The sequence below is a fragment of the Monomorium pharaonis genome, chromosome 1 (genome assembly GCF_013373865.1).
Source record: "Monomorium pharaonis isolate MP-MQ-018 chromosome 1, ASM1337386v2, whole genome shotgun sequence".
NCBI lineage: Eukaryota > Metazoa > Arthropoda > Insecta > Hymenoptera > Formicidae > Monomorium > Monomorium pharaonis.
Genome location: NC_050467.1, coordinates 34,056,134 through 34,074,344, shown reverse-complemented (window position 1 = coordinate 34,074,344; position 18,211 = coordinate 34,056,134). Strand labels below are relative to the sequence as shown.

Sequence of the window (18,211 nt, the reverse complement as noted above, 5' to 3'; positions counted from 1 at the left end):
TTAAACATTAATGTGAAGTGTATTAAATATACTACAATCCTAGCTTGCTCAAATTTGCTCGTTTTTAGATTTGATGAAAAAATTTCATGAAAACTAAGTTCCTGCGCCGTGGTCGGCGCTTGTAGTTCGTGCAATTTCCTATGTCGCGCGCAAAGCACCGCTGCGTCGATTCACTATGTACTCATTATATATTATCTTTGCATCAATTGATTCCTCTCATTATTCTGAACATAAAAATATTAAGGTACAATTGTCGAAAAATTAATAGTTTACGAGATATTTTATACTTTATGTCGAAAAATGTCAGAATGAAGTATAAAATATCTCGTAAACTATTGATTTTCCGGCAATTATACCTTAATACTTTTATATGCAGAATAATCCAAGGAATCATATTATATATAAAAAATTATATAATTCTATGTAAAAAAAATGACGATGACCGTCATATGATCTTAAAAAGTTGAGCTTTTCAAAAATTAATTTTATTATTATTTATCCCTCTCCAAACCCTACAACTTTTGTCTGAAACACTTCCGCATCTTCCATATTTTTCGAGATTTTTTAGGGTTTCCAGACTTTGTTCCTCCTTCTTTCCTACCCTGCTGTAGTACGTGGCTCCGCCATTAGGCGGCGTGCGGCTTTCAATATTTCGTAAGGAAAGAAACGCACACAATAGAATAAAAGGCGCAGCATTTTAAAATTTTTCACCGATTTTTCATCTGGGGATTCTGCTTATGTATGTTATATCATTCGACGTTGCATTTATGCACCTTCTATACACAATATACACAGTATTATAATAGATTACTACAGTATAATACAGTACTATAATAGATTACTTTAATAATATTTTATTGGATAACATTGTTAATGTATATTTATTTTTGAATATTTATATTGATTTTCATTATTCTAAATATTTTATTGGAGACAATGACAGAATTTACAAAAAGGGAGATTTTCGAGCAATATTCAAAAAAGAAGAATATAAATTCTGTTATTAATTATATTCTTCTTAAGTTCCTTACACGCATGGATCAGATTTTTAGAATGCTGTCTGCATATTGCGTATAGATTGGACATACAAAAATGGCAAGTGAGACTTAATGACGATAAAATTAAATTTGCAGAGCGAAAGGCCTATATTCAAAAAGTAATTTGGGAAAAGTTAGGTTTAAAAGTTGATGTGCCTAAACAAGGGGGTAGTGGTACCAGTAATGACGGTAACACGGCTCGTAGAACATTTCAAGATCCTGCTCTGTTTGCTACTTGTCTTGGTTTAAACCAAACACTGATTGAAAACTTTCGAATTATTTTAATTGCTCTTTCTTGTAAGTTTCCTCTCAATGCTAATCTATTTGAAAAATATTGTAGATCTACTGCTGAGATTTACATTTCTGAGTACAAATGGTATCCTATGCCACCGACAGTACACAAAATCTTAATGCATTCCAGCCAGATTATTAGAAATAGTGCATTTCTTTAGGGATGCTTGGAGAAAAAGCTTCCGAAGCTAGGAATAAAAATTATAAGAACTTTTGTGAATTTTATTCCAGAAAGCATAGCCGTACAGCAAACCTCACTGATGTATTCAACAGAGCATTGGATTCATCAGATCCCATTTTATCAACGATGTGTCTTGATTCTCGAATTCGAAAAAGGAAACGATTATCTTTACCTGAAGCAGTCAGAAACTTGCTTCTAACTCCTAATGTACAAGGCACTACCTTTGAAGCACGTACTGAGGAAGTGGAAGCAACAGAATTAAACTGGACTGGATTATCAGAGACTGATGAGCAGCAGTTAGATAAACTTGAGCTATCGGATGGAGAATGCAAATGCTAAGAGTACAAAACTCAGATAGTACTGGCTCTATGATAAGTGTGATATATATACAAACACAAAATATTATAAAAGAAATTTATAAAAACTTATATAAAAAAAGTTTCTAATTTAAAAACATGTTTAATATTTAAAAACCTCCCAAAATACAACATAATAAAAACATAAAAAAGTAAAAAATAAAAAAAAATAAAAAAATAAAAAGTAAAAAAGATAAAAAAGTGGAGTCTTAAGTCGCGCTGCAACCTCCTCGTGGTGGACTCTGGAAACTATATTTAGGCTAATCGCAGACGCATTTACAAAATAATTTTTATTATAACAAAAATATCATATAAATTGATACATCACATTATATCAACATCATATAGTACATCAAGCAAATTTTTTAGAAAGTAATAAGCCATTTTGAGCAAATTAAATTCATTTTTCCATTGTTGATCGCCATTGTGAATCCGCCATTTTGATTTTTATGATTTCAATATCATATTCGTAATCAGCGATCTCGAAAACATTATATTAGTACGTAATTGTGCAATTCAAATAGAAATTATCTTTGTAACGGACCGTATTTCCCACGCGGGCTTAGTCTGCTAGGATCGGGTGTGAGAAGGTCCCTGAGACAATAGACGCAGTTTTCTTCCGAAATAAAGAGTAGATATGTATTTTAATACTTCGTAATTATGTACAGGTTATTTACAGTCGTTGATGTGTCGGTGAGTCGTGTGACGGAAGGTGCTATTTACAAGTGTGGTGTGTGTGTGTGTGTGTGTGTGTGTGTGTATGTAAGTTCTCGCGTCGCGGGCAAAACAGCTGTTTTGCTGTCGCGTGCGTAGTTCGCTTGATGATCGCGGTGCGCGGTGACGGGCCGGCGGGCAAGGCCCTGGCGCGCGAAACGGCGCTTCGTGGCGCGGTGAGGCGAGCGGTATGGCGGGCGGTAACTGCCGATGCCTCGAGACCGGTGGTGCGCGGTGTGCGGCGTGAAGCGCGGGGTGTTTACGCCGCGCGATGATTTCTCTGAGATTTTGAGAGAACGCCGGTCGATCTCGAGATCTCTCGAGGGAGACGGAGAACTCTCCACCCCCGTGGTGTTCGAGCCGGGTGATCGGGCGACTAAGGAAAGTCCGTAGCCGAGAACTTTCGGCGAAGGCGGAGTACGCTCTACCCTCTGCTACGGAGACGACTAGGATCTGGAGTGCGAGCGGTACCGAGAGCTCTCGGTTAAGGCGGAGAACACTCTACCCTATTTGCCGGTCGCAGGAAGCTTCTCAGGATCGTACTCTGGTCGGGATCGGAATCCAGTGTACGGTCGGAGCGAGAAGTGTCGCAGCCTCCACCGGAGCGGCTTTTTATACCCGCTCGGGTGGAGGATCGGGGATCCTCGCGGATCTTCGGGTTTCCCCGCACTTGCTCCCCCCCCCCCGTGGAGGTTGGGAGCGTGCGGGGAAATACGCGGAGCGGAGACGATGTCTCGTTTCGACGCTTTTTAATGCGGACGATTAGGACGGGCCGGTGCCCGTTTGTGCGGTCCGGCGGATGTTCGGCCGGACCGCGCGCGGTCGGTGATGCCGGCGGACGGGAGGTTCGTTACATCTTAAGTCGGATTCTTGGCCACTTTTTTGGGTCTCCTGGACCACTGTGCACTGGCGAGTACGTCAAGTTGGCTCTGGCCAAGGAACGCCTGGTGGAGGCCAGCAGAAAAGAGCTGGCCCTTGAGGAGGAGAGGGCAATATTGGACTCCATGACCGGGCTTTCCGAGAAGCTCCGGAAACAGGGGTCTAATATTATGGAGAGATATGCCGAGAAATACCGGAGGGCACCGGTAAACGACCTGGCGGCTGCCATCGCGACGAGTGCCGAGGCGGTCCTGAAGTGCGCAGGAATATCCAGGGGCCTCAAGGGCACCGTCGCAAAACAAATTCGGGAGGAGACTTGCAGGGCGGCAGCGTGCGCCACGCTGCTGTCGCTGCGAGCGCAAAAACCACCTGAGGAAAGGGCGGCCGACGAGATGGCCGCCCTCAGAGGGGAGCTGGAGGCTGCCAGGAAAGAGAGCAGCCAGCTCAGAGACGAGAACCGGGCCCTCCGGGATAGGGCGGCCGAGCTACCGGCGTCGGAGCGACGACAGGCGGCCGCGAGAATCAGGTCGCCGTTCCGGCACGGGGGAACCCGAGAGACCAGGCTCTCCTTGCCGAGCGCCGAAGCTCGGGGAGACATGGACGTGGACCCGCCCCCCTCCCCGCCGCGATTGGTGGGAAGGGGTGGTGGCGGGCCTGTCCCGGACGGAGAAGTCCGCGGGCTGGGGGGGAGACCGACCGGTATGGGGGGCGGCGACAGGTTGGTCGCGCTCGTTCCTTTCACGTTGGGGGGAAGGAGGAGGGACATCCCGGACGAGGGAGCCGTGGACGCCCGGATCGGGCGCAGGCTGGCCGGGGTGGACGAGGAGGCGGCCATCATGGCCAGGTTGGACGCCATCTTCGTGAGATGGTTGGCGGGGAGGCCCGAGATGGCGGCCGCCGTCGCGGGTCGGGGGGCCCGGGCTCCCTCTCCTGCGGGCGGGAGCGGCAAAAGGAAGAGGAGCGGCGGGCGTTATTTAGATTCGCCTGGACAATCCTGAGGCGCATTGTTGGTGCCCGATACTCGGGCGTCCTCCGCGCCCTTTGGATTCCTTCGTGGAGCCCTCTGTGGGAGGGGATCCCCCACCTCCCTCCGGCAGAGGTTCCGTCTCCATTTTTTCGACCGCGGACGCGGCCTCACCGACAGCCCCGACGGCAGCCGCGGCCGCGGCGGAGCCGTTCAGGAGGTGGGCCGTGGGGAGGCTGGACCCGGATCGGCTCCACGGCTTCCTCACGGCCGGGACGTGGACGGGCGCCGGAGATCCCTCCCTTGGGGGGGACCGCGCGGAGGATGAGGCGCGCGTACTGTCGGGGCTCCTCACCTGGGCGTGCAACTTCGCCATGCCCAGGGTGGGGCGGCTGGCTCGGCGGTCGGTGTATTGGTGGTCCGACGAACTGGCCGAACTACGGCGGGCCTCGGTCGGGGCCAGGAGGGGCTGGACGAGGGCCAAGAGGAGGAGGGGTTCCTCCTCCTCGCCCGGGCTCCTCGCTGCCGTCGAGAAAACGTGGGAGAACTACAGGGCCGCTAGGAGGCTCCTCGGTCGCGCGATAGCCGCGGCCAAGGAAAGGGCTTGGGAGGAGCTCCTCCGCGCCATAGATGACGATCCGTGGGGGAGACCCTATAGGATCGTCATGGGCAAGTTGGCGCGGGGGAACGGGGCTCCCCCCCGTTGGAGGGGGGAGGAGACCCGATGAAGAGGATCGTGGGGGCCCTCTTTCCGGCGGACCCGGCGGAGGCCGGACGGTCGCCGACCGGGCGGGGCCGACGGGGGGCCCCCGGTCGAGGAGGGGTGGAGGGTCACCGCGGGCGAGATCCGCGAGGCCATCGGGCGGCTCCGGGGTAAGGGGGTGAAAGCCCCCGATTGGACTTCCCCGGTGTGTGGAAGGAGGCACGATTGGTGCTGCTTCCGAAAGAGGGCAGGTCGCCCAAGGACCCCTCGGCCTATCGACCGATCTGCCTTTTGGGCGAGCTCGGGAAGATGCTCGAGGGGGTGTTGGCCTCGCGGATCGCGTGATGCCTGGAGGCCGACGGGACTCGTGGATTGCACGAGTCCCAGTTCGGATTCAGGCGGGGCAGGTCCACCATCGACGCCATCGGAGGGAGAGGTGGAGTCGATGGTGACTCGTGGTAAGGAGGAGGGGGGAGGGTTGATCGCGGTGTCACTGGACATTAAGAACGCGTTCAACTCCCTCCCGTGGGGGGGGGGCCACATCAGGGGGGCCCTGAGGAAGGGAGGGGTGGACTCTAAGCACCTCCGTAGGATGGTGCGGAGCTATCTCTCGAACAGGTGGCTGCTGGTCGAGAGGGGACCCGGGGAGCCGGTTCTCCGGGTGACGCACGGGGTTCCGCAGGGGTCGGTGTTGGGGCCGCTCCTGTGGACCCTGGCGTTCGACAGCGTGCTCAGGGTCCCCCTGCCCCCCGGTTGCCGGATGTTACGCGGATGACACACTGATACTGGCGACCGGGTGGGAGAGGTGGGAGGCGGAGGCGCGGGCGGGCGACGCGGTGGCCGCGGTGGTCGGACGCATCGCGGCCCTCGGCCTTCGGGTGTCGGCTAAAAAGAGGGGGCGACCCGGGTCTATCCAGGTGGGGGGTGGCCGTGTGGAGATAGGCCGCTCCATCCGGTACCTGGGTCTGGTGTTGGACGACCGCGGTCGGTACCGCGAGCATTTCGTCCGCCTCGCGTCACGTCTGGGGAGGGCGGTGACGGCGTTGTCGCGGCTGCTCTCCAATGTGGGAACCCGAGAGGGAAAACGCGGCGACTTTACACGTCGGTAATTCTGTCGATGGCGCTTTATGGGGCGCCAATCTGGGCCAACGAGGGAAGGGGTGTCGACCTGGAGCGGGCGATGGCCTCCCTGCGGGAGCGTCTCAGATGCGCACAGTAATAAACGGACACAGCAGGCTGAGTGAAACGGAAACAGTAACAAACGGACATAGACCAAACGGACACAGTAACAAACGGACACAGACCAAATGCGCACAGAGCGAAACGGACACAGTGCGAAACGGGCACAGTAACAAACAGACACACCAAATGCGCACAAAGCGAAACGGACACAGTGCGAAACGGACATAGACCAAATGCGCACGGACCAAATGCACACAGACAAAATGCGCACACTGCACATGCGCACACTGCACGTGCGCACGGACCAAATGCAATCCATGTACATTGCAAGCAGAGTAAAGTCCACATAGGTTAGCAACTTGGACGGGGTAGGTGCGGGAGGGGGGCCGAAGGCCTCCCTTGCACCCCTCCCGCGTGTGTGTGTGTGTGTGTGTGTGTGTGTGTGTGTGTGTGTGTGTGTGTGTGTGTGTGTGTGCGTGCATTCACTGCATCACTTGGGTTTGCGACTTTCCGTGTATGCATTTGGTCTGTGAGCATGTGAAGTGTGCGCATTTGGTCTGTGTCCGTTTCGCTCTGTGCGCATTTGGTCTGTGTCCATTTCGCACTGTGTCCGTTTCGCTCTGTGCGCATTTGGTCTGTGTCCGTTTGTTACTGTGTCCGTTTCGCACTGTGTCCGTTTGTTACTGTGTCCGTTTCGCACTGTGTCCGTTTATTACTGTGTCCGTTTGGTCTGTGTCCGTTTTTTACTGTGTCCGTTTTACTCAGTTTGCTGTGTCCGTTTATTACTGTGCGCATCTGGGACTCACTACCCCCTGCAACCCGTCGAGCGCAGGGTGGTCGTGCGCCTGTCCAGGTCGTGTCGCACGGTGGCGGCGGTGGCGGGCGCCTGGGGGTTTCTGACCCGGGGGGTTCTGGCGGATCTGAGGGATGCGGGAATCACCCGGAGGGGCAAGGGATGACGACGGGGGAGGCTGCGGGGATGCCGCTGGTCGCGACTAGCGTCGGGTTCTCCCCGCTCGCCCCCCCCCCCCGGGGGGGCGAACGTGACGGGACTTTCGCTCCGATAACAAGGGTCAATAAGGGATGGGTCGGGGGGGGGGGTCGCGCGCCTTTTCTCGGAAAAGGGCGGGCCCTTTGCCTCCCTTTTCCCCCCTCTCCGAAGACGCGCCGCTCCGGGAAAGAGCGGCGTCTGGGGCGGAACGGGCGGGGCGGCGCCGCGTCGACCGCGTCGACGACGGCGGCGCCGCGCCTTTTTTCCGCCGGGGTCGTCGAGTCGGCGCTGGTCGGGGTGTGTAGGCGGGGGACGGGCGAACGCGGCGCCTGGCGCCAGCCGCCCGCTCCCCTCTGCCCGGTTCCCGCTTATGTCGAGACACGGGCGAGAGGCATAGAGTCGCGTGCCCCCCCTTGTTCTCCCTCTCTTGAAGGTGGGGGTGGCGGCGACCGGGGGAAGCGGCCCTCCACGGCCTCGGGGCGGGGACCGGGATCCCTCCCTGCCTGGCCGACCTCCCTCAACGCGAGGTTGATCCCCCCGAAGAAGTAGATGGCCCCCCTCGGGCTAGGGGGAAGTTCTGTCCCCCCTCCCGCCCTCCCACGGGACGAAGGGCTAAATAACCCGTAGGGCGCGGGCTCCGCGGAAGTAATGCTACAGCAGTTCCCGAGGCGTTCGATGAAACGCCCAGTCGGCCATCCGGAGTGGTTTTAGCCGGTAGGTCCGCCCGTCACACTCCGAGGGTGCGAGACCGCAAAGGTCCAATTCGAACCCAAGAGGGCGGGAGTCCGGCATACCCCGGGCTATTCCCGGAGACCCGGGGATCCATGAGGATTTCCACTCCGTTAAAAAAAAAGAGTTAGGTTGTGACCGGAGAATCGATTGACGTGACTCACGAGTTCAGACAGAGAAAGACTCACAATCCTTTTGTTGCAGGTTTTCACAGGTCGCCAGCCTCTTTATGCCCATCAAGAGGCAAGGTATCGCCTTCCGGGATCGTCGCTCTGCTCAGGAACGCCGGAACGCTCGTCGATGTGGTATCCGCCGGAAGGGCTGCTGCCACTGAACGAATCACCCTCACTCGGATTTTCACAACACACGACGTTTAACTAGATTTTATTACTAATCGCTTGTTTCTTTTATTTCAGGTGCTGCCGTCGTCTCAGGATCGTCTCCAGGATCGCCTTGGTCGTCCCACGGGAACTTCGCCAGGTAAGTATGATTTTAATGTTTCGGTTTACCCGCGGTCTCGTATTTTATTAGAATTCTTCTTTTCAGGTTACCAGGATTCCCTCGACCTCAGGAACAGTCACGCAGTTTGGATTTCGGGTAAGTGAGAAACACAACACTATTTCGTTTTTGTATAACAATAACAAGACAGTTGGTTTATTTAACCTTGATGTAATTACATCGCATCCTTGTCACAAATATCCCGAACGCGTCGCTTCTTCACATTCGTGTAAACGCACTATCATTAATTTGTAACCGAGAATCGTGCTTGTGAATCATTAACGCGGATAGCCGCGGGATTCAGGGTCCGGGCGGTGGACTCAGTGAATAAAGAGACGAGTGTGACGTTCGGTTAATTATGATTTATTATAAATGATAATATCCTACGCTACTATATACATTGCCCTATTCTAATATGTACAGGTAGTGCCCCGGGTTGCGGGGAGCGAATGTCGCGAGGCGCGGGCGCGTACGGCGCTCTGATTGGTCGCTCTGACAGTCGGTGTTTGATTGGCGGTTGCGGTCGGTCTCGTAGATCGCGGTGTTCGTGGCGGTACAGCTTCTGCCGTGCGGCGCGTGACGGTGCCTGTGTCGGCGTTGGCGGTGCCGGGATTGGCCCTTCGCTTCGGTCGCGCCGGCGCCGTACGGGGCGTCGCTAGGATTGGCCTCGTCGATCGGCTCGGCACCGTGATTGGCTACGGCGGTGCGCGACTGCGCGGTACTCGCGATGCGGTAGACGGCGGAGCGCGTGCTTCGGCGGAGTCAGCTGTTCGTCGATATCAGCTGTTCGCGCGGCCGGTGATCATCCCGCGAGGATGATCTTCGCGGTGCCGGTTATCCCCTCACTCCGGGGTCCCCGGCGGTGGTGTGGGACTACTCACCTCGTGGTCGGGACGAGGATCGTGTCGGTGTGTCGTCGCTCACTTCGCGACTCGGGAGACACTCACTTTGTGTCGACGGGATTTCAGGTTAGGTTCGCACTCACTCCGTGCTCTGGGAGGCCAGGCTCAATTCACCTGGAGGAAACGATCTGCTCAGTCCGCTGATCGGGAAGATCTGCCTTCTCTCGATCGGTGGAGGGCTTTTATACCCTCCACACGATGACGAGAGGGGCAGGAAAGTAAGGAGCGGGGTACCTACACGAGGTAGAGGGTAACGGCCTCGTATGTTTTCACCGGCTTATCCCGGTCGCGGATAACGGTTCGTTACACCTCCTCCTCGGCAGATCCCGGCGCGAGTTACTAAGTATTCATTTTATTTTGAAGGTACCGTCGCGGGCGCGTCTTACAATGATCTTGAACCCGTGGGCCTTGTGGCGGTAACGTTGCCCCGGCTTGATACGGTCCCACGGGATGCTCCGTACTGCTTCTCCGTAAGGGGTGTAGTATCCCGTGGAGGGCCCGTCCGTAGGTGGTGTAGGCGGCGGAGTCGGCAATGGTGGCGCCGGCAGTGACGGTGCGAACGGCGGTGGAGGCGTAGGCTCTGGTAGCGGCATCGGCGGTATCGGTCTCGGCGAGGGAGGCGGCGTTGGCCGAACCAAGGCAGGAAGCGGAGGCAGTGGTAGCGGCAGTGGTACCGGTGGCAGCGGTGATACGGTCCGTGGCGGGTCCGCGGGTGGCGGTGGTGCTGTTGTCGGAGTGTCCGGGCGGTCGTGGTCGGAGGCCGCTGGTAGCGCGGCGAGCAGCGGCGTCAGGTCCGGCAGCGGGGCGGATAGTTCCGGTACCGCTGGTGGTGGCGGTATGACGGGGGGCTCGACGGCTGTCGTTTCGGTTGTCCCGGTGGTGCCCCCGTCGTCGTCATCGTCTAGGTCGGACAAAGAAGATCCGAACGTCCGAACTAGGATCTCACGGCGTGTGGCGGCGGCTGTCGGAGCGTCCTGCGCGTACAGTCGGTCCTGGCGGGAGCTGGTGGTTCGCTGCCGGATTGTCGCCGGTCGTCGGGGCCCTTGCAGCGGCGGTGGAGCTGGCGATGGGGCATCCCCGGCTGCGACTGGTGGTCGTACGCTGGCCCGGTCCTCCCGACGGGGACGGTCCTTTCCTGGCGGCCGTGCGAATGCCTCGAACGGGCGGCTGCTGACGGGCATCCTCGGCGGTCCGGTGATTGCTCGGGCGAGACGTTCGCGGAGCGTGCTTCGTTGTCGCACCATCGTGGACCACTGACTGTTCTCCTCCAGTCCGTATTGCCGCGTCTTTAATACTCTCGGTTTTGTTATTGCTCGTTGTCCGGGCACTCTTTTAAATCCTTGATGTGTATATTACCGAGGAGCCTATTGTTTTGATCGCAGAGTTCGACAATGACAGGCGAGATGTATTTGTGTACGGTGTACGGGCCGGAGTGTCGAGGCGCTAGTTTTCCCGCGAAATTTTCGGAGCCTTTCGATAAAGGGTGTTCTCGCCGCATGACGTGTTTGCCGATCGTGGGTTTCCATTCTCGTCTTCGTAGATCGTAGTATCGGCTCTGGCGCGCGGTTGCCTCGTCTTGGCGTCGGGCGGCGATTTTGTAATCTTCCTGCAGTTTTTGAATTTAACGCAGTCGTTTGGCGGGCCTATCGGTCGGTTCGTTCGTTTCTTCTAGTCTTGCCTCGTGTTGGTTCCGTAGAGTCCCTGGTGGCATTAGCTCTCGTCCATACGTCATCCAGGCGGGCGTGTATCCGGTGCTTTCGTGTACTGCTGTGTTTGCTGCGAATACCAGTTGTGGTAAGCGTTGGTCCCAGCGGCGATGATTGGTTCCCGTGAATTGCGCGACCATTGTTTTCAGGGTCCGGTTGGGGCGTTCTACGGGGTTGCACTGTGGTGAATACGGTGATGTTTTGCGGTGCTCGATTCCCGCGCCGCTTAGTAATTCTCGGAATTCGCGGCTCTCGAACTGTCGTCCGTTGTCTGTGATGATACCCTTGGGGCAGCCATGTTGCGTCAGAACCCTCTCCTCGACGATCCGTGTGACGGCGGAAGCGGTGGCTTGCCGGAGCGGTTCGGCGATTAGCCATTTTGTGAAAATGTCTTGCGCCACTAGAATCCATGTATGCCCATTGGAGTGCAGCCGCCAGCAACAGCCGACGCTGCACCGATTCGAGACGTAAGGATCAACGTGGCAAGAATGGACAAGGCGCCGAGACAGACGTTGACGCCGAGGCCGACGCCGACACCGAGGCCGACGACAACGCCGAGGACAACGCCGACGCCGACGACGACGCCGACGCCGAGTCCGACGCCCGACTACGAGACATCGACGCAACCGGCAAGCCAAGCACCGACGGATGAACAGTGGCGTAGAAACACAGTGCGCGTGAAACAATTACCCGTGCAATATAATTATAAGTTAGCTAATAAGTGTGTATATATATACGTATTCATAGTGTGCGTTAGTTTAAGTAAGAGTAATGAGAATACTCGCAGCGGCGAGACCGCGTGTTATAGTTTGTGTAGTTCATATGATATTTCATATTATATTCTATATTTTATATTCATTGTGTTTCACCCGTGTCGATCAAAAGATGACCGACCCGCGGGCTCCACAGAGGAGTGACCGGTCGCGGAGCTAGGAGGGGAATCGGGGGTGGAGCAGGAGGTAGAGACCGTAAGGCGCGCACGACAACTAGGCGAAGTTGGGATTGGAGAGGATCTCAAATAAAGATCTCAGCTTTGCTATTGCACTTTTATTGCACGCACGTTTCCGCTCCCACAATAACACCAGTACTACCGATAACTTTCTAGCGTGGAGGCACTCGAGTGCGCGAGAGGTAGCTCTCGTGTGAGACTCGATGTCTCCTGGCACAAGCCAAAAACGCGAGACAGCTCGTCAGCGTAGTCGTGCACATCTGATCTGCCGCGAGATCATGCTCATCGGCTGCCCTAGCGCTTTCCCGGCTCCCAACCCCCTCGTCTCCAAGCTGCTCGATCCACCTGGGCGCGGGGGAAGGGGCGAGACACGCGTGGGCCGAGTGATAGAGCCGTCGATATGTCGTAAAATATAGGAGGATCACGCAAACCCTCCTGAGGATCCGAACATGCCGCCCGCCTCGTCCGAGCGACGAAATTGAGAGATCGACCCAGTCGGACCGCCCGCCGTGAAGACTCCGGGATTCCGATCGAGATGTAGTGAGAATCAATTCCTAGAGGCGTCCTCGCCCACGGGCAGAGGAACAAGTTTCGTGATCGGTCGCTTCAGAGTAGATGTCGCGGTCTTTATGGTAGCTACTCTGACGAGACCGTCGGGCCCCGGATGGAGCGCGACCACGCGAGCGAGAGCCCACTTCGTCGGGGGCAGCAGCTCGTTTTTGAGAAGGACGAGGTCGTCCACGGACAGATTGGGAGATGGTCGCCTCCAGCGTTTTAGCTGTTGCAGATGGTGGACGTACTCGCCCGACCATCTGCGCCAAAAATGGTCGCGCATGGCCGTAGTCAACGCCCAGCGCGTCGCAAAGCGTCCAGAAAGCTGCCCGGTAGACCCGGGCTCCGGTAAGGCCGTCAAGGGTTCCCCGACCAAAAGATGACCTGGAGTGATGGCCACGAGGTCCGAGGAGTCGTTGCTGGGCGCGTACAACGGCCTGGAGTTGAGGCATGCCTCGATCTGCGCCAACAAGGTCGTCATCTCCTCGAAGGTGAGACAGGCGTCTCCGACGACTCGCCTCAGGTGGTACTTGACCGCCTTGACGCCGGCCTCCCAAAGTCCACCGAAGTGAGGAGCTCCAGGAGGAATGAAGGCCCACTCCGTGCCGTCATTCGCAAGGCGTGATGCGCACTCCTTGTAAAACACAGACGCTGCACGGAACATGCTTTGGAGTTCCTTGTCAGCGCCTCGGAAGTTTGTCCCATTGTCGCTTAGGAGACGCCGGCAGGGGCCTCGGCGGGACACGAATCTTCGAAAGGCTGCTAGAAACGAAGCAGAGGTTAGGTCAGACACTGCCTCTAGGTGGAGCGCTTTGGACGACAGACAGACAAATAAACAGATATAGCCCTTAACGGACTTATGCCCGCGCCCCTTGGAGGTGCGGAGGGGCACAGGACCAGCATAGTCGACACCAGCCACCGAGAAAGGGCGGCTGGGGCGCGTACGCTCGGCCGGCAAGTGGCCCATCTGCTGCTCCGCCGCGACGCCCCGAAACCGGGTGCAGCGCAGGCACGCGTGGATGACCGACCGGACCAGCGAGTTTGCCCGCAGGATCCAGTATTGCCTCAGAAGGAGGCTTCGGGTCAACTGAGGTCCTCCGTGAAGCAAACTCGCATGGGCCTCTCGCACCAGAAGGAGTGAGAGGTAGCTGTCTTTGGCGAGGATGAGCGGGTGCTTCTCAGCGAAAGGGAGGAGCGCTTGCTGAAGGCGTCCACCCGCAGCAGCCCATCCGAGTCCAGGACAGGTCTGAGAGGCAGCAAGGGAGACCCAGCCGGGCACTGCCGCTTGTTCCTGAGGCGGGCTATCTCCTCGGAAAAGTCCTCGGCCTGAGCGATTCGTACCCACTGTCTACGAGCCGAGCTGAGTTCCTCCGCTGTAAGGAATCCCGTCCGCCTATCCTGAGAGTGCCGTGTATTGTCCAGGAATCTAAGACAAAGAGCAGAGACACGGAGCAATCGCGCGAAACTGGAGTATCGATGAAGTACATCATTGCGAGACTCGGGTCTCGCGACGAACATCGCTCGCGGCCTGAGTTCCTCCTCCTCAAGGCCACAATCGACATGACCCGGCTCGGGAGCAGAGTACTCCGAGCGAGAGAGCCAGGGCGGTCCAGTCCACCAAAGATGGAGGTCCGCTAACGTCGCCGGGGATATGCCTCGCGTTGCTGCGTCAGCCGGCACGTATATCCACCGCGCCGGTGGCACGAGGTCCTGCACCTCAGTCACTCGGTGAGCGACGAAGGGCTTCCAGCGTGTCGGATGGGACCGAATCCACGCCAGCGCCACCGTGGTGTCCGTCCAGGCGTAGGTTGGGACCTCCTCCATGTTTAAGGCTCGCGCGGTTGCGCGTACAAGTCGAGCCAGTAAAACCGTCCCGCAGAGCTCCAGACGCGGTATCGAGGGCTGCTTGACCGGAGCCACCTTGGTTTTGGCCACCAATAGGCTGACCGTGAAACCACCGGTCGCGTTTGCATATCGCAAGTAGACTGCCGCCGCGTAGGCACGTCTAGAGGCGTCGGAGAAGCCGTGCAGCTCGACCGCACTTCCCGGCCCAAGGAAGTCCACGTGACGCGGGATGCGCAGCTGGTTCAACTGAGGCAAAGTTTCCGCGAACGTCGTCCACGCCGTCCTTAAGTGGTCCGGCAGGGGATCGTCCCACGAGAGTTCAGCCATCCACAGATCCTGAATAAAGATCTTGCCAAAGACCAGGACCGGAGCGGCCCAACCAAGAGGGTCGAAGAAGCGAGCCACGTCTGACAAAACGGTCCGTTTAGTACAGATGCCCGAGTTTAAGGTGGAAACCACCCTCAGGGCAAAGCAGTCGTCGGGAGGACTCCACAGGATTCCCAGGGTACTGACCCCGTCTCGATCATAGAAGAGCTTGTCGCTGGACTTCTCAACAAGGCACAGCTCGGGCACGTTCGCGGCCCATCTGCTCAAATTGAATTGACCGGCGGCAAGGATCGCCTCCGTCTGACGCCTCGTCTCCATGGCTTCATCGAGGGTGTGACCACCCGCCAGGATGTCGTCGACGTAGGAGTGCGACCTTAGGGGGTCCCGAGGGGAAATATGGATCCCTCATCCTCGGCTAGCTGCAAAAGAGTCCGCAGCGCGAGATACGGCGCCGAAGCGGTGCCGTAGACGACCGTCAAGAGACGGAAATCCTGCACCTCCCGAGAGGGGTCAGCTCGCCACAGGATGCGCTGCAAGTCCGTGTCCTCTGGATGTACCAAGATCTGACGGAACATCTTTACAATGTCCGTCGTAAAAACGAATCTAAAAAGGGGCCAACGCGACAGAATCGCCCAGAGCTCGGATTGCAGCTTCGGCCCTGAAAGGAGCAAGTCGTTAAGCGAGTAACCGGAGATGGTACGGGACGACGCGTTGAAGACCACGCGTATCTTGCTGGACATGTCCGATCCCTTGAAGACAGCGTGGTGCGGTAAATAGTAGACGCCGGGTCGGTGAATCTCCGGAGCCGGAATCACTGCCATGTGACCGAGCAATTGGTATTCCGCCATAAAACTCACGTACTGCTCCCGCAGCGTCGGGTTACGTGTCAGCCGTCGCTCCAGGCTGGTGAGCATACCGAGAGCTTCCCCGCGGTTGTAGCCCAGGCAAACGTCTGGATCGTTGCGTCTAGGCAGCCGCACTAAATACCTGCCCCGCGAGTTGCGGGCATGCGTGGCAGCAAAATGACTCTCGCAATGGAGATTTTCAGGCGAGGCAGCAGGTTCCCTCGGTAGCTCCTCAAGCTGCCAGAACCGCTGCAGAGCATGATCCACCTCAGCCCAAGAGGCGGACAGGTGGAACGAAGAGACGCCCGATCGATCGCGCACTTCTGATGAAGTAGAGGCTTGACCCATAAGAACCCAGCCCAGGGCTGTAGCCTGGGCCGAAGGGGCGCCGCTGGGTCCCAAACGTAGTCCCTCTCGAAGAAGGGCGCTGTACACATCGGCACCGAGAATAGCATCCACCGGGGCGGGCTGGTCATAGTCCGGATCGGCGAGCGTCAACCCAGCTAGGTGTGGCCAAGGGTGCCGCTGCACTCTGCGCGCCGGGAGGAGCGAGGTGAGACGAGGCAGCACCAATGCTGATGGCAGATGCAGTCGCGCGCTACGATCCCGCGACCCGATGGTGAGCGCCACCGATTGGGTGGCCACGCTGGAGGTTTGCCCCTGTATGCCGGACACTGGAATGCGTACGCGCCTTCTCGGCAAACAGAGCTGCTGCGCAACCCGATCGGTGACGAAAGAGGCTTCCGATCCCGAGTCCAGCAGGGCTCGAATTGTGATCTCTCTTCCTTCCGTGTCTGAGCAGATCAGCTGCGCCGTCGAGAGTAAAACCTGACCCCCGGATTGGCTGGTAAGAACCGCTACGCTGGCTGTCACCGCCGAACTAGAAGACGCCACCGCACCGGATCCAGCATCCTTTTCCTTGGCCGCAGAGTCAGCGTTGCCAGCGGAGGAGGCATCTGGAATATGCAACAATGTGTGGTGCTTGTCGCCACAGCGCAAGCACCGGAGGTCAGACGGACAGTCGCTCACTGCGTGCTTCAGCTTAAGGCAGTTAGAGCACGCCCCCTGCTTCTTAGCGTGGTCCCGTCGCTGCGGCACCGAGAGCGCCTTGAAGCGCGGACAGTAATTAAAGAGGTGGTTGCCTTGACAAAGGCTGCAGCGATTTGCTGATTTGCCCGTAGTGGAAGTCGCAAGTGCGCTCACCTTTTTCTTCTCTGGTTTACCTGAAGCAGCCGGTTGCGGGCTGGCCTTGACATTGGCCGCCTCCAGAGATCGGATACGCGTCTGCAGAAATTCCCGCAGTTGCGTGAGAGTGGGGAAGTCCGTAGTGGTCTTCAGTGAGGCCTCCCAGAAGAGGCGCGATGATGGGTCCATTTTCTCAACGATGACGTGAACGAACCAATCGTCCCAGTGAGCTACCGGGCGTCCTAGGGACTCGAACGATCTTCTGACCCGCATCACCGAACTGCTTAATCGCTTGAGCTCCGCCGGGGACGGCCTTGTGACCGCCGGACTGCCGAGGAAAGCGCGCATGTGAGAGGCGAGCAAGACTCGCCGATTATCGTATCGCGACTTCAGCTCGGACCACGCCAGGTCGAATCCAGCGGAGGTCATCTCCATATTTGCGACAGCCTCAGCGGCCTCGCCTGAAAGAGTCGTTTTTAAATACTGCAGCTTCTGCACCGGGGCCAGGTCCGGGACGTCGCCGACCAGAGACAAGAACAGGTCTCGATAACTTTCCCATGCTAGCGGGTCACCGGAAAAGGAAGGCAGGTCTAACTTTGGCAATTGGATTTGCTTGGCGAAGGACACCACAGAGGCGTCGCGCCCTGACGCTGGCGAGTCATCCTTGATCAGAGCGTTAACCCGTGATTTGAATAGTACGTAGTTGTCCTCCGTCGTAGAGTAGGCATCACTATTAAAGTAGGCTTCAACTTCAGCGTCTTTCGATCCTACAAGATCGTAATGCCCTTCTTCGTAGCGCCGCCAGTAGTCCTCCAGAAGCGCCAATCGGGCCTTGAGATACGCCTGGGTGGCCTTATCCTTGCCAACCTTGAGGAGGTTCTCCCAGAAGCGGTCGATGTAACCCTTGGTGACAGCGAGTCTTTTAAGTTTGATGTCCATCGTGACGTGACGAAGGTGCACCAATTTTACTGCGCTAGCACCAAATTGTCAGGGCGCGAAGCAGACGCACGTACGTCCCGCGTGACGCGAGAGAGCGCAGGCGAGGAGAGCGTGATGCGCGGCGCGGAGCTCGTCGGCGCAGGGAGCACGGAGCACGGAGCGACAGCACGAAGACGCAGCGTGCGCGGGGCGCGGAGCCAAAGCTCGAAGGCGCGGGAATCGCGGCACGTGGAGTAATGCACTATCACTGCACCGGAACTCCGCGCGCCGTGAGATGCACCGCGCGCTGAGATGCACCGCGCGGTAGTCCGCCCTCGCGCACCTCTTCGGCACGCGCCGCGTTAGCACACTCGTAAGTTCGCCACTCGGCGTTCACGCCGAGCTCACGTGATTCCAATATCCTCTCAATTCGGCCGCGAATCCGGCTCGAAGGACC

At 56.8% G+C, this 18,211-nt stretch overlaps 4 protein-coding genes across 4 annotated transcripts; all 4 read right to left on the bottom strand.

The window, feature by feature from the left end:
• Positions 1 to 9,774: 9,774 nt before the first annotated feature.
• LOC105828857 (vegetative cell wall protein gp1-like) lies at positions 9,775 to 11,511 on the bottom strand. The gene is made up of 2 exons (XM_036291610.1): positions 11,106 to 11,511; positions 9,775 to 10,766 (listed from the first exon to the last, which is right to left on the bottom strand). The coding sequence occupies exons 1-2, from the start codon at positions 11,509 to 11,511 to the stop codon at positions 9,775 to 9,777; spliced, it is 1,398 nt and encodes a 465-aa protein (XP_036147503.1).
• Positions 11,512 to 12,629: 1,118 nt separating this feature from the next.
• On the bottom strand, positions 12,630 to 13,298 carry LOC118647200. Its single transcript, XM_036291604.1, has one exon. The coding sequence runs from the start codon at positions 13,296 to 13,298 to the stop codon at positions 12,630 to 12,632; it is 669 nt and encodes a 222-aa protein (XP_036147497.1).
• A 419-nt stretch (positions 13,299 to 13,717) lies between these two features.
• On the bottom strand, positions 13,718 to 15,124 carry LOC118647198. The gene has a single exon (XM_036291599.1). It carries the CDS (start codon positions 15,122 to 15,124, stop codon positions 13,718 to 13,720), a length of 1,407 nt encoding a protein of 468 aa, XP_036147492.1.
• Positions 15,125 to 15,180: 56 nt separating this feature from the next.
• LOC118647197 lies at positions 15,181 to 17,775 on the bottom strand. The gene has a single exon (XM_036291598.1). The coding sequence runs from the start codon at positions 17,773 to 17,775 to the stop codon at positions 15,181 to 15,183; it is 2,595 nt and encodes an 864-aa protein (XP_036147491.1).
• Between the last annotated feature and the right edge of the window lie 436 nt (positions 17,776 to 18,211).